General features: G+C 43.6%; 1 protein-coding gene across 3 annotated transcripts in view; it reads right to left on the minus strand.

The window, feature by feature from the left end:
* Positions 1 to 14,633, minus strand: part of BACH1 (BTB domain and CNC homolog 1) — a 71,062-nt gene that overhangs the window by 7,303 nt on the left and 49,126 nt on the right. The window contains exon 5 of one of the 3 annotated variants that reach the window (XR_009737176.1): positions 4,932 to 6,203. The exons of 1 other annotated variant lie outside the window; for it this stretch is intronic. Coding sequence is in view for 1 of the 2 variants with exons in the window: in XM_061420866.1 (XP_061276850.1) it covers positions 6,126 to 6,203 (78 nt within the window). In the remaining variant the exon portion in view is untranslated. Of the gene's footprint in view, positions 1 to 3,994; positions 6,204 to 14,633 lie in introns of those variants that run through there. One more of the 3 variants, XM_061420866.1, reaches the window with a different exon arrangement.

Consider the following 14,633-nt stretch of genomic DNA (forward strand, 5'->3'; position numbering starts at 1 on the left):
AATACTTTTGACATATTGGGTTAAATACACTATAACACAGAATGAAGATTAATTTCCTCTCTTTATTTTTACATTTTTCAATCTATGCGGCATCAAGAAAATTTAAAATTGCACATGCAATTTGCATGTATGGCTTGCCTTAGATTTCTATTGCACAGCACTATTCTAGAACCTGAAATTCACCAGGTCCCTGACACCTGGACACTTAGTGAGAAGATATTCTGAGCTTCTCATACAGTTCTCTGACAATGAAGGCAAAATTAAGCATTTGATTCACTTAAAATGTGACATGAAGTAGATGGTAAACATTAAACATTATACCTGTGCAACCTACTCTAAATGTGAAATAAGGCTTTGTCTAATCTAAGTGACAAAGGCTGTATATTGTCACCCTGCTTATTTAACTTATATGCAGAGTTGCTATTGCTAAGTTGCTTCAGTCGTGTCCGACTCTGTGCGACCCCATAGACGGCAGCCCACCAGGCTCCCCTGTCCCTGGGATTCTCCAGGCAAGAACACTGGAGTGGGTTGCCATTTCCTTCTCCAATGCATGAAAGTGAAAAGTGAAAGTGAAGTCGCTCAGTCGTGTCCAACCCTCAGCGACCCCATGGACTGCAGCCTTCCAGGCTCCTCCATCCATGGGATTTTCCAGGCAAGAGTACTGGAGTGGGGTGCCATTGCCTTCTCCGTATATGCAGAGTACATCATGCAAAATGCCAGGTTGGATGAAGCATAAGCTGGAATTAAGAATGCTGGGAAAAACAGCAATAACCTCAGATATGCAGATAGCACCACCCTTATGGCGAAGAAAAGCTAAGAAAGGGAAGAGGAACTAAAGAGCCTTTTGATGAAAGTGATAGAGGAGAGTAAAAAACCTGGCTTAAAACTCAATATTCAAAAAACTAAGATCATGGCATCCAATCCCATCACTTCATGGCAGATAGATGGGGAAACAGTGGAAACAGTGACGCACTTTATTTTCTGGGCTCCAGAATCACTGCAGATGGTGACTGCAGCCATGAAATTAAAAGATGCTTGCTCCTCGGAAGAAAAGCTATGACAAGCTTAGCATACTAAAAAGCAGAGACATCACTTTGCCAACAAAAGGTTCATATAGTCAAAGCGATGGTTTCTCCAGTGGGCATGTATGGATGTGAGAGTTGGACCATAAAGAAGGCTGAGAATCGAAGAATTGATGCTTTTGAACTGTGTTGTTGGAGAAGACTCTTGAGAGGCCTTTGGACGGCAAGGAGATCAAACCAATCAATCCTGAATATTCACTGGAAGGGCTGATGCTGAAACTGAAGCTCCAGTCCTTTGGCCACCTGACGCAAAAAGCTGACTCATTGGAAAAGACTCTGATGCTGGGGAAGATTGAAGGCAAGAGGAGAAGGGGGTGAAAGGGGATCAGATGTTTGGATGGCATCATCATGGACATTACTTTGAGCAAGTTCTGGGAGATGGTAAAGGACAGGAAAGCCTGGCATGCTGCAGTCCATGGGGTCGCAAAGAGTCAGACACAACTGAGAGACTCAACAACAAAAGTGACAGAAGATATATTGATCAATAAGGATCATACTTTATTTTTATTACTAAGAACTTAATTTGGAACAGGCCACCCAATATCATCTTATAATAGTGGTTCCTGTTTAAGGTAATCACTTTTTCATTTACCTCGTATGAGAAAAATGAGGCTACCTAGCAAGGGTGCCTTTTATTAATGATTACCTCAGAATGGTACCAGTCATTATAAAAGACGGTTTTCCAAGTGAGTTTTTGCATGTGCTCCTTGCCGATAAATCATGGGTTCCTTAGTGGAGTCACATCAATGCAGATGGATTTTGCTTTATGAAATGCACTGGGTTGTAAATACTCTGACCTTGTTTATAAAGGGAACCGGTTAGTTCACTTAATAAAGACATTAATTTGCCATGCAGCTTGGACTGATTACTCATTAGCTGCTCTCTCCTGACCAGCAGCTCTGACTTAACAAACGCGGTTGCTCTAATCGTAGGCAGTGGTGTGCTGCCACCTACGGCTGGAAAATAAAAAGGATCCTGTGTGGAGTCCTGCCAAAGCCACAGTATTGAAAAGAGTTAGAGTGGGGGGAAAAAAAAGGTTAGAACAAAACGCGTTAAAAAATATACAACTTCAAGAGGGAGGGGCCATATGTGTACCTATGACAGATTCATGTTGATGTATGGCAGAAACTAAGGCAATACTGTGAAGCAATTACCCTTCAATTAAAAATAAATGTATCTTTTGGACCTTTCTCATGGACCTTTCCCATGTTAAAATCATTGTAAAACATTGACTTCCAGCAAAAGAAAGCCTCGATGAAGCAGGTCATATAATATCACAACTGCAAAGCCTTAACCCAATTATTCTTGGTGGGGCTGGTGCAATTCTGATACATCAAACAGTGCGCGGTCTACTATAATCACTTCCCAAGTAGGACACTGTTTCTGTTTCCCAGAACTCACCTTGGGATCTCCACAAACATGACTTCAAAAGTGGATCGTATGTTAAAGGCAGAAATGTAAAGCTTTGGTGCAAATCTTCCGCCTTGACCCAAGCCTTACGTATCAACCACGCACTAGACCTCTCCACACGGAAGCACACGCTGTGCCTTGCACACTGCCCAGTCATCACTGAAGCCTTCCTCAAACCCGCTTTCATCTTTCTGAACAGCCTCACTGACTAGCAACCACTTCTACTCATCATTCAAGAAGGAAATCTGGGAATAGTCCACGATTCTTCTGTCCTTTTTTACCAATCCTCCTTCCCACCTAACAGCAGTCTCCCTTTTCCTACCTGTTTCATGCATCTGGCTCCTGCTCACTTGCCTTCCAGCACTTTCTTAGTAGAGCCCACCATGATCCCTCCTCTGACTATAGCCCTGGTCTCTTATTCATCTCCCTACCTGTTTTACGCATCTGGCTCCTGCTTACTTGCCAACCCAGACTTTCTTAGTCCAGCCCACCATCATCCCTTGTCTGACTATAGCCATGGTCTCTTATCCATCTCCTCCATTCCATTCTTTCTCTCCACAATCAGCTCTCCTCACAATGGCCAAAGCAAACTTCCTAAAACACAGGACTGATCATATCACGTCTTTCAGAAGTTTCCTGTTGTCTTTAAGATAAATTCCAGATCCATCACGTACTTATCACAGCCTGGACTCTTCTCAGCCCTCTCCTGGCTCATTGCCCGCCCCTCCTCCAATCTGGAATCCTCATCACAGGGACCACACACACAGCATTCAGTCATGCTAGACACACATTTCAGGTCTACAAACAAACCAGGTGCTCTCTCGCCCCTCAGCTTTCCCAGGCGTGGTCATCTAGGCTCAGAACACTCCTCTCCAGCCCCCTTAAAACAGTTTCCTGTTCACCTTCCAGAACTTCACTGGTTGGCTCCTTGCAATCCCTCCTCAGTGTCTGTGTGTGCATGGATGCTCAGTCATGTCTGACACTTTGTGACACCTATAGACTGTAGCCCGCCAGGCTCCTCTGTCCATGGGATTCTCCAGGCAAGGATACTGGAATGGGTTGTCATTTCCTTCTCCAGGGGATCTTCCAGGCCCAGGGATCAAACCGCATCTCTTACATGTCTCCTGCATTGGCAGGTGGGTTCTTTATCACTAGCACCACGTGGGATCCCCAGTTTCTGTACCTGAGGGTAAATCTCAGGAAGGCAGCTGGAGTCTAGAGTCCAGATATTCTAGCATTCATTCCAGTTATCTATTGCTATGTAACCACCCCCTAAACTTTGTGACATAACTATAATTTTTCTTTGTGTTCATGGAATCTGTGCCTGCCCAGTTGCTTCAGTCGAGTCTGACTCTTTGTGACCCCATGGACTGTAGCCCACCAGGTTCCTCTGTCCATGGGATTTTCCAGGCAAGAATACTGGAGTGGGTTGCCATGCCCTTCTCTAGGGGATCTTCCCAACTGAGGAATCGAACCCTCTTATGATTCCTGCATTGGCAGGGAGGTTCTTTACCACTAGTGCCACCTGGGAAATCCTATGGAATCTGTGAGTCATGGACAAAGATGGTTTGTCTCTGTTCCATGGTATCTGAGATCTCAGTTGGGGAGACTCAAACAGCTGGATATGGCTTGAATGACTGGGGATTAGGGTCATCTGGAGGCTTCTTTACTGTGGCTCTGAGCCTGGATCCAGCCAGTACCATCAATGGACATGCCTAACATAGGGTCTTTCTGTGTGACCTGGGCCTCCTCACAGCCTGAGGGCCTTGAATATCTGGGCTTGTTCATGGTGACCAAGGGTTCCAAAAACAAGTATTCTGGTATATTAAAAAAAAAAAAAATTAGGAGCTGCATGTCCTTTTGAGAGCTAGGTTCCAGAAGTCTCGTAGAATGAGTTCTATTGGACTTCCCTGGTAGCTCAGATGGTAAAGAATGCACCCACAATGCAGGAGACCAGGATTCGATCCCTGGGTTGGGAAGACCCCCTGCAAAAGGAAATGGCAACCCACTCCAGTATTCTTGCCTGGAGAATTCCATGGACAGAGGAGCCTGGCGGGACTACACAGTTCATGGGGTCACAAAGGGCACGACTGAGCAACTGACACGAACTACTGGTGAATGCAGCCACAAGTCTACCCAGGTTCAAGAAGAGGGGCCATGACACAGATCCCATGACACAGAGTGTCAGAGAATCTGTGGGCAGCCCGAGTCCCTGCTGGATGGTGGAGGCTAGAAGAGCAAGCAAGAACAGATCATTTAAGAGTGACTCCCAGAAACCAGCTCCATGAAGGGTAGATGGAGAGAAAAGTCAGACCGCAAGACTTCAATCAGGGAACAGAGAAGAAAATCTGCACGCTTTACTAGCAAATGCCTCTGTGCAATGATATATCCCAGACGTGGAAATAAAAACTAAATCTTTTAGTTAAATATTGTACATACCTGGTGCATTAAATGGGCCAGATTCAGAAAAGACAGTCCTGTAACGTCTGCTCTTCTTCCACCACTTGTGATACTCTGCGGCGTCTCTTCCCTACCCCCTGGTGGCAGCTCGGGCAAATCTCAAAACTGTACCATCGTTTTTGACTCAAAGAATAGTTTTATTTTCAGGTGTTCAAAAACCCAGAACAGAATCTATTCAAAATGTACATTGTGTTTCAAAAATGGCATAGCTTCACACCAAAATCCAGCAGTCTGGCTTCTTTTGAAAACCTGGGGACTTTCTGACAGTCCAGTGGTTGAGACCACCTTCCAGCACACGAGGTGTGAGCTGAATCTCTGGTCGGGGAGCTGAGACCCCACGTGCCTTGCGGCCAAAAGAACAAAGCATAAAAAGGAAGCCACACGGTAATGAATTCAGTGAAGAGTTTCAAAATGATTTACATAAAAAAAAAAAAGAAAGAAAAGAAAACCTGAAGATCTGGTAACAGCTGACCTGCCCTGCAACAAACGGCAGGCGCAGAGGAGCGCTTGCCCCTTTCGGACAAGGGGAATGCCACAGCCCTGCTCGTCCGGTTCTGTGAATTGCCTCCCGGCTCTGGGACTCGCCCCAGAATGGACACATGGCGTCTTCTTTACTCCCTGGCTCCCGTTCCTCCTCCTTGGCCCCTGTTTTTAGTTTTCTCTATACTGTTGATCTGTTTCATCCAGGGAGGCAACCAGACAGCAGCTTTCCCCTGGGGGTCGGGGGGGGTGCATCTCTGTGGTCCCCTCAGGGATCTCCCACAGGGACATGGGTGAGGCACCTTCCACACGACATCTGACAATTACTGCTCCATCTGACACTCGCCTTCACTGTACAAACGTCTTGTCCCTTATGAGGGACGACATTTCTTTCTTTTTTTTGAAGGGGACAACAGAGGATGAGATGGCTGGATGGCCTCACCAACTCAATGGACATGAGTTTGAGTAAACTCCGGGAGTTGGTGATGGACAGGGAGGCTTGGCGTGCTGCAGTCCATGGGGTCACAAAGAGTTGGACACGACTGAGCGACTGAATGAAGGATGAAGGCACGTCCTTACAGGGCTTCAGCCTACTTACCTGCCATGGCACACACTTGGCAGCAAGGCAGGCCCCGCTGTGGTAACAGGGCAGGCTGCCCTGCTCTCTCTGCCCAGCCCATCCTCTCCTGCAGCTCAGCCGGCCTCCCCATCATTAGACCTCTCCACTGAGGACGCAGGGCCTCTCCCATCACACAGATGGCCGGCTCCCCACTGCAAATTATTAAGAGCACACATCAGGTTTTTATGTTCTGTGCACACGTCAGAAAAGAACTTCCAGACACAAGACAGAATGAAAGGAGAACAGAGTTTATTAGACCAGGAGACACTGTGAGCAGGCCAGCTTTTCCAGTGGTGAGGGAGTGTGTGTGCTAAGTCACTTTGGTTGTGTCTGACCCTTTGTGATCCCATGAACTCCTCCATCCATGAGATTTCCCAGGCAAGGATACTGGAGTGGGTTGTCACGCCTTTCTCCAGAGGATCTTCCAGACCCAGGAATCGAACCCACATTTCACGTTTCTTGCATTTGGCACATGGGTTCTTCATCAGTAGCGCCACCTGGAAGCCCATGACACATATGGGTCACCTGCCTGTTTTGGTAGCCAGGGAACAAAGGAATGGAGTAGGAAGCTTGTGAGTCATTTGCTGATTGGGTGGGATACATGTCATTTCCTTATACAGGGAAGGAGAAGAACATGCTTTCTAACATGGGACAGGAAAGGGACGAGCCAGGTGCCGGGGACCGCTCAAAAATTCCGCAACGGTTCCAACACGGCAGGAAGGGTGACAAGGATCTGGTACTTTATGTTCCTGCGTCTACGGCCCCTTGAGCTCATCTCATACTTTTGGCCTCTGGGCACCACAAGGTTCCTTAAGAACCCTTTCTTACTTGCCTCGGAGAGCAACCCAGGGGGAAACACACCAGTATCTTGGGTCAGACGCATCCAGCCAGGAGCAAGTGTTGGCCTCCCCTTCCAGAGACACCCCATCTGGGTGAGGTTCTCCTGGTAGGCCCCCTTTCACTGAACTGGGAGGATCAGAAACTCCCCTTCCGTGCCCCACAGCAGCCTCCATTCTGATGAATTCACCTGAAAGAATCTAGTCTCTCAATGGACCTTGAGGCTCCTCTTATCTAGACTGGAAACCAGAGACTGGCCAAAATTCTCATCCGGCCTCTGCTAGTAAACCCTGGAGGTGCTTCCCAAGCGATTCTATGGTAAAGAATCTGCTTACCAATGCAGGAGATGCAGAAGATGCAGGTTCGATGCCTGTGTCGGGATGATCCCCTGGAGGAGGAAATGGCTACCCACTCCAGTATTCTTGCCCGGGAACTTCATGGACAGAGGAGCCTGATGGGCTACAGTCCACAGAGTCGTAAGGTGTCAGACACAACTGAGCACACACATGCGAGCAGTAAGCCCTGTACAAATGCGTCTATGCTGACATCTCTCTTTAATATGTGGGATCAATGTCTCCCACTGTCCTCAGCTATGAGGCTTGAGCTGAAATTCTACGACAACAATGTCCCATGACACTCCTGTTACATATGAGACTGCATTTTCCTTGATGTATCAACGTTAGACTCTATATTTAGCAGTATGCAATAGAACTTTCTACAGGGATAGAAATGGTCCGTGTCTGCACTGTGCAAAGTGGCAGCCAGCAGCAACATGTGGCTGTTGAGAACTTGAAATGTCACTAGTGAGGCTGAGAAATTGAATTTTTATTACTACTTCATTTGATTTTATTTTTAAACTTTACATAATTGTATTAGTTTTGCCAAATATCAAAATGAATCCTCCACAGGTATACATGTGTTCCCCATCCCGAACCCTCCTCCCTCCTCCCTCCCCACACCATCCCTCTGGGCCGTCCCAGTGCACCAGCCCCAAGCATCCAGCATCATGCATCGAACCTGGACTGGCAACTCGTTTCCTACATGATATTTTACATGTTTCATTGCCATTCTCCCACATCTTCCCACCCTCTACCTCTCCCACAGAGTCCATAAGACTGTTCTATACATCAGTGTCTCTTTTGCTGTCTCGTACAACGGGTTATTGTTAGCATCTTTCTAAATTCCATATATATGCGTTAGTATACTGTATTTATGTTTTTCCTTCTGGCTTACTTCACTCTGTATAATAGGCTCCAGTTTCATCCACCTCATTAGAACTGATTCAAATGTATTCTTTTTAATGGCTGAGTAATACTCCATTGTATATGTACCACAGCTTTCTTATCCATTCATCTGCTGATGGACATCTAGGTTGCTTCCACGTCTTGGCTATTATAAACAGTGCTGCGATGAACATTGGGGTACACGTGGTGTATGCCCAGCAGTGGGGTTGCTGGATCATAAGGCAGTTCTATTTCCAGTTTTTAAGGAATCTCCACACTGTTCTCCATAGTGGCTGTACTAGTTTGCATTCCCACCAACAGTGTAAGAGGGTTCCCTTTTCTCCACACCTCTCCAGCATTTATTATTTGTAGACTTTTGGATCGCAGCCATTCTGACTGGTGTGAAATGGTACCTCATAGTGGTTTTGATTTGCATTTCTCTGATAATGAGTGATGTTGAGCATCTTTTCATGTGTTTGTTAGCCATCTGTATGTCTTTTTTGGAGAAATGTCTATTTAGTTCTTTGGCCCATTTTTTGATTGGGTCGTTTATTTTTCTGGAGTTGAGCTGTAGGAGTTGCTTGTATATTTTTGAGATTAGTTGTTTGTCGGTTGCTTCATTTGCTATTATTTTCTCCCATTCTGAAGGCTGTCTTTTCACCTTGCTAATAGTTTCTTTTGATGTGCAGAAGCTTTTAAGGTTAATTAGGTCCCATTTGTTTATTTTTGCTTTTATTTCCAATATTCTGGGAGGTGGGTCATAGAGGATCCTGCTGTGATGTATGTCGGAGAGTGTTTTGCCTATGTTCTCCTCTAGGAGTTTTATAGTTTCTGGTCTTACGTTTAGATCTTTAATCCATTTTGAGTTTATTTTTGTGTATGGTGTTAGAAAGTGGTCCAGTTTCATTCTTATACAAGTGGTTGACCAGATTTCCCAGCACCACTTGTTAAAGAGATTGTCTTTAATCCATTGTATATTCTTGCCTCCTTTGTCGAAGATAAGGTGTCCATATGTGCGTGGATTTATCTCTGGGCTTTCTATTTTGTTCCATTGATCAATATTTCTGTCTTTGTGCCAGTACCATACTGTCTTGATAACTGTGGCTTTGTAGTAGTGCCTGAAGTCAGGTAAGTTGATTCCTCCAGTTCCATTCTTCTTTCTCAGGATCGCTTTGGCTATTCGAGGTTTTTTGTATTTCCATACAAATTGTGAAATTATTTGTTCTAGCTCTGTGAAGAATACTGTTGGTAGCTTGATAGGGATTGCATTGAATCTCTAAATTGCTTTGGGTAGTATACTCATTTTCACTATATTGATTCTTCCAATCCATGAACATGGTATATTTCTCCATCTATTAGTGTCCTCTTTGATTTCTTTCACCAGTGTTTTATAGTTTTCTATATATAGGTCTTTAGTTTCTTTAGGTAGATATATTCCTAAGTATTTTATTCTTTCCGTTGCAATGGTGAATGGAATTGTTTCCTTAATTTCTCTTTCTGTTTTCTCATTATTAGTGTATAGGAATGCAAGGGATTTCTGTGTTGATTTTATATCCTGCAACTTTACTGTAGTCATTGATTATTTCTAGTAATTTTCTGGTGGAGTCTTTAGGGTTTTCTATGTAGAGGATCATGTCATCTGCAAATAGTGAGAGTTTTACTTCTTCTTTTCCAATTTGGATTCCTTTTATTTCTTTTTCTCTGATTGCTGTGGCCAAAACTTCCAAAACTATGTTGAATAGTAATGGTGAAAGTGGGCACCCTTGTCTTGTTCCTGACTTTAGAGGAAATGCTTTCAATTTTTCACCATTGAGGATAATGTTTGCAGTGGGTTTGTCATATATAGCTTTTATTATGTTGAGGTATGTTCCTTCTATTCTGCTTTCTGGAGAGTTTTTATCATAAATGGATGTTGAATTTTGTCAAAGGCTTTCTCTGCATCTATTGAGATAATCATATGGTTTTTATTTTTCAATTTGTTAATGTGGTGTATTACATTGATTGATTTGCGGATATTGAAGAATCTTGCATCCCTGGGATAAAGCCCATTTGATCATGGTGTATGATCTTTTGATTTTTGCATCTATGTTCATCAGTGATATTGGCCTGTAGTTTTCATCTTTGTCAGGTTTTGGTATTAGGGTGATGGTGGCCTCATAGAATGAGTTTGGAAGTTTACCTTCCTCTGCAATTTTCTGAGCAGGATAGGTGTTAGCTCTTCTCTAAATTTTTGGTAGAATTCAGCTGTGAAGCCGTCTGGACCGGGGCTTTTGTTTGCTGGAAGATTTTTGATTACAGTTTCAATTTCCATGCTTGTGATGGGTCTGTTAAGATTTTCTATTTCTTCCTGGTCCAGTTTTGGAAAGTTGTACTTTTCTAAGAATTTGTCCATTTCTTCCACGTTGTCCATTTTATTGGCATATAATTGTTGATAGTAGTCTCTTATGATCCTTTGTATTTCTGTGTTGTCTGTTGTGATCTCTCCATTTTCGTTTCATCTTGATGAGTCTGGCTATGCTATGGTCTCTTTTGTTTCTTTTGCATTTATTTCTGCTCTAAAAGTTTCTTTTGTTTCTTGAGGTGTGCCTGTATTGCTATGAACTTTCCTTAGGACTGCTTTTACTTGTGTTTTCATTTTCATTTGTTTCTATGCAAATTTTGATTTCTTTTTTGATGATTTGTTGGTTATTCAGCAGCGTGTTGTTCAGCTTCCATATGTTGGAGTTTTTAATAGTTTTTCTCCTGTAATTGAGATCTAATCTTACTGCATTGTGGTCAGAAAAAATGCTTGGAATGATTTCTATTTTTTTGAATTTACCAAGGCTAGCTTTATGGCCCAGGATGTGATCTATCCTGGAGAAGGTTCCACTGTTTTGAGGTGGGTCTCTTGTAGACAACATATGTAGGGGTCTTGTAAGTTTAAACAGCTTATTGTGGCTAGCAGGTACTGTATTAGAGGGCACCACTCTATGTAATAATAAGACTAAAATTTATTATATGCTAGCTATGTACTAATTGGGCTTCCCTGGTGACTCAGACAGTAAAGAATCCACTTGCAAGGTGGGAGACCTGGGTTCAAGCCCTGGGTTGGGAAGATTCCCTGGAGGAGGGAACAGCTACCCACTCCAGAATTCTTGCCTGGAGAATTCCTTGGACAGAGAAGCCTGGTGGGCTACAGTCCATGGGGTGGCAAAGAGTCGGACACAACTGAGAAACTTTCATTTTATGTACTAACTGGTTTTCTAAAAGGAATTATTCCAAACATTGTTTTATTTGATTCTTACTATAGCCATGCAAGATTGATCTCTTCTCCATTTTTTACTTCATAACTTAAGTCAAAAAATAATCTTCAAAGTATAACCAACTAAAGCTCATTTAACTTCCCTCAGTTCTTTATTCAAATAGCATCTTCTCAGATGACTTTCCTTTGCCAGCTTGTACAAAGCTCCCACTCTGCTCTTCTGCTTCTGTGCTTATTTTTCTCAAGGCCTTTTTCACCTTCTAATACACTCAATGCTTTATATTTCTGCTTCTGGTCCCTTTGTCTGGACTAGAATGTAAACTTGGTGAGGATACAGATTTTCATCTCTCTCTCTCATGGGTCCCTGGAGCCAAAACAGTGTTTAGTGGTTCCTCCTGGAGCTTACTAGGATTTTGTTGAATGAATGAATGAGCTGCCTTCTAGAAGAGACAGTCCTGCTTCACGAAATCCCCACTGTTCTGCTGAGCCCTTGTCGGAGTTTGCAAGTGAGATGGTCCAAAGCCATCCTCGGAGACTGAGAGAGGAGAGAGCTGCATGTGGGCTCCCCAGGGCAATCGGGGGAAGAAGGGAAGAGGCAAGAGTCGGTGAGCTGTTATGAGGCCGAGACCCCACATGAAGCTGGGCAGGCTGTGAAAATCCCCCAGGGGAGGGGGAGACCTCAAGATGGAGCTATCACAGTGTTCACACTGAAGCTGTCTATATTAAACTGAAATAAATATATTCCCCCAAATTGCAATAAAGCCTACTCTACCCATTCAGCTCTAGTGCCAGAGGCAGTTCTTTACTGAAGTATAGTTGATGTACAATATTATATTTTATAGGTATATAATAGAGTGACACAATTTTAAAGGTTATTCTCTATTTACAGTTATTATAAAATACTGGCTATACTTCCTCTGCTGTACAATATATCCTTGTAGTTTATTTTAATATATAATAGTTTGTACCTCTTAATCCCGTACCCAGGGAGTATTTTGTTTGCTTACTTACCTGCTTACTTATTCATTTGGGTGAAATTAAAGGAAGCTATTGACTTTAATGACTTTATCAACAATGTCTAAAATATAGCACAAGAAACAATAAGGTGAACTATTTGGATGGAAGAAACTGCCTAAGACAGCAAGGAGATCAAACCAGTCAATCTTAAAGGAAATCAACCTTGAATATTCATTGGAAGGACTGATGCTGAAGCTGAAGCTCCAATACTCTGGCCAGCTGATGCAAAGAACTGACTCATCAGAAAAGACCCTGATGCTGGGGAAGACTGAGGGCAGAAGGAGAAGGGGACAACAGAGGATGAGATGGTTGGATGGCGTCACCGACTCGATGGACGTGAGTTTGAGCAAGCTCCAGGAGTTGCTGATGGACCAGGAAGCCTGGTGTGCTGTGGTCCATAGGGTCACAAAACATGGGATGCGACTGAGCAGCTGAAATGAACTGAACTGAAGTACCTAATTCAGAGTCACCATGAGACTCTAAGCCAATCGCACCACAAATATCCACGTTCACTCTCCAGAAATCCACCCTTCCTTCCCAATTTAAGGAGAGTATTCACTCACTATGTGTCAAATAGCTGACTAGGACTTTAAAAGAATATGAATGAAAGTTTGAGTCAATCTGACTTCGGTCTCAAGGGCCAGAAGACCCAGTATGGCATATGTACAGATAAAGAAGCTACAGGAGAAATCAAGTGGACTCTCCTACAGCTGTTCAGTAATGAAGTGTCAGAACCTGGCTTAAAAACTCAGTGTCTTCACTCCAGGCCCACGTTCCTTCACTTCAGGCCCACGTTCCTTCAGTCCCCATCGTCTTCTTTCTGAAAAGATCTGGACTTTTGCCTGAGTCATTACTTAAATCTGTGCAATTCCTTTAGTCCTTAAGTGCATACTTCCTTTTTAGCCTATTTAAAACACATTTGCAGCTCTCAGGTCTGCCAGACCCTAGCAAACACAAGGCCCGTCTATGAAGTGCTTGGACTAGCCAAATTCCCCTACTTTATCTTAGCAGCTAGAACTCTTTTAATTTATACACGCTCCACTCCTCATTCTTGTCAGTTTCAAACTCCATTTTTGATTCCACACCAAGCTGCCCTCTCAGGTTATACTAATTTATCTGGTGGGCCAAAACAGGGCTGTCTGAGCAGATACCCAAATTTCTAGGCATGGTACGAAGGATTTCTTGGCAGACTAAATTTACCACAACAGACACCTCAAATATCAGATGTTGAGCACAGCAGATGAGGTCTTCTAAAAAAAAAAAAGCAAATAAAAATCTCAAAGAAGCCTGAAACACAATGTTAAAAAAAAAAATTCTTTTTTTTTTTTTTAAAGAAAAATTTATTTCAAAGGTACTGGTAGTAGTCCTGTTCATTTAAGGTTGTTATCGTTTAAATCAAAGCAAACCAAACAGAAGTTTAGCGATTTCACAAAAGATAATTCTTTGAAATTAATAGTCCAAAGCAAAAAGACTCAAAGTTTCTGAGGTGGATCAAAGAGGTATTATTTTAGAAAGATTAAATTACAGTGAATATTTCCATATTTAATCGTGCTCTGGGTATTATTTGCAAGACTTGCCTCAAAAGAGATTAATATCACACCAGAAACCTGCCTAACAAGACAGTATCTAGAAAATTATTTAGGTCCAGTCTCCAGAAAGAAGGAAGTTAACTGTTTAGGAAACAGTGGCTTTCCAGACAGTGAGTAAATGGAAGCTAAAAGGGGAGAAGGGAAACAGTGTCTGCTGAAAAGACCAAGAACAAGTGAAGTCGTTCAGTCGTGTCTGACTCTGTGCGACCCCATAGACGGCAGCCCACCAAGCTCCCCGTCCCTGGGATTCTCCAGGCAAGAACACTGGAGTGGGTTGCTATTTCCTTCTCCAATGCATGAAAGTGAAAAGTGAAAGTGAAGTCGCTCAGTCATGTCCGACCCTCAGCGACCCGATGGACTGCAGCCTTCCAGGCTCCTCCGTCCATGGGATTTTCCAGGCAAGAGTACTGGAGTGGGGTGCCACTGCCTTCTCTGTTACTGTCTGAGTTCTTTCTAAATGAAAAGAGGATATGTGACAATCAGTTTTTAAAATCCTTTCCATTCTCTTTTCACTTACACTTCTAGAACAGTGACTTCCCTGGTGGTCCAGTGGTTGAGACCCCACCTCCCAGTGCAGGGGCCGTGGGTTCAGTCCCTGATGGGGAAACTAAGCCCCTGGACCACAACTAGAGAAGGCCCTGCCCACCACGAAAAGACCCAGTGCAGCCAGAATAA

Source organism: Bos javanicus, chromosome 1 (genome assembly GCF_032452875.1).
Source record: "Bos javanicus breed banteng chromosome 1, ARS-OSU_banteng_1.0, whole genome shotgun sequence".
Classification (NCBI taxonomy): domain Eukaryota; kingdom Metazoa; phylum Chordata; class Mammalia; order Artiodactyla; family Bovidae; genus Bos; species Bos javanicus.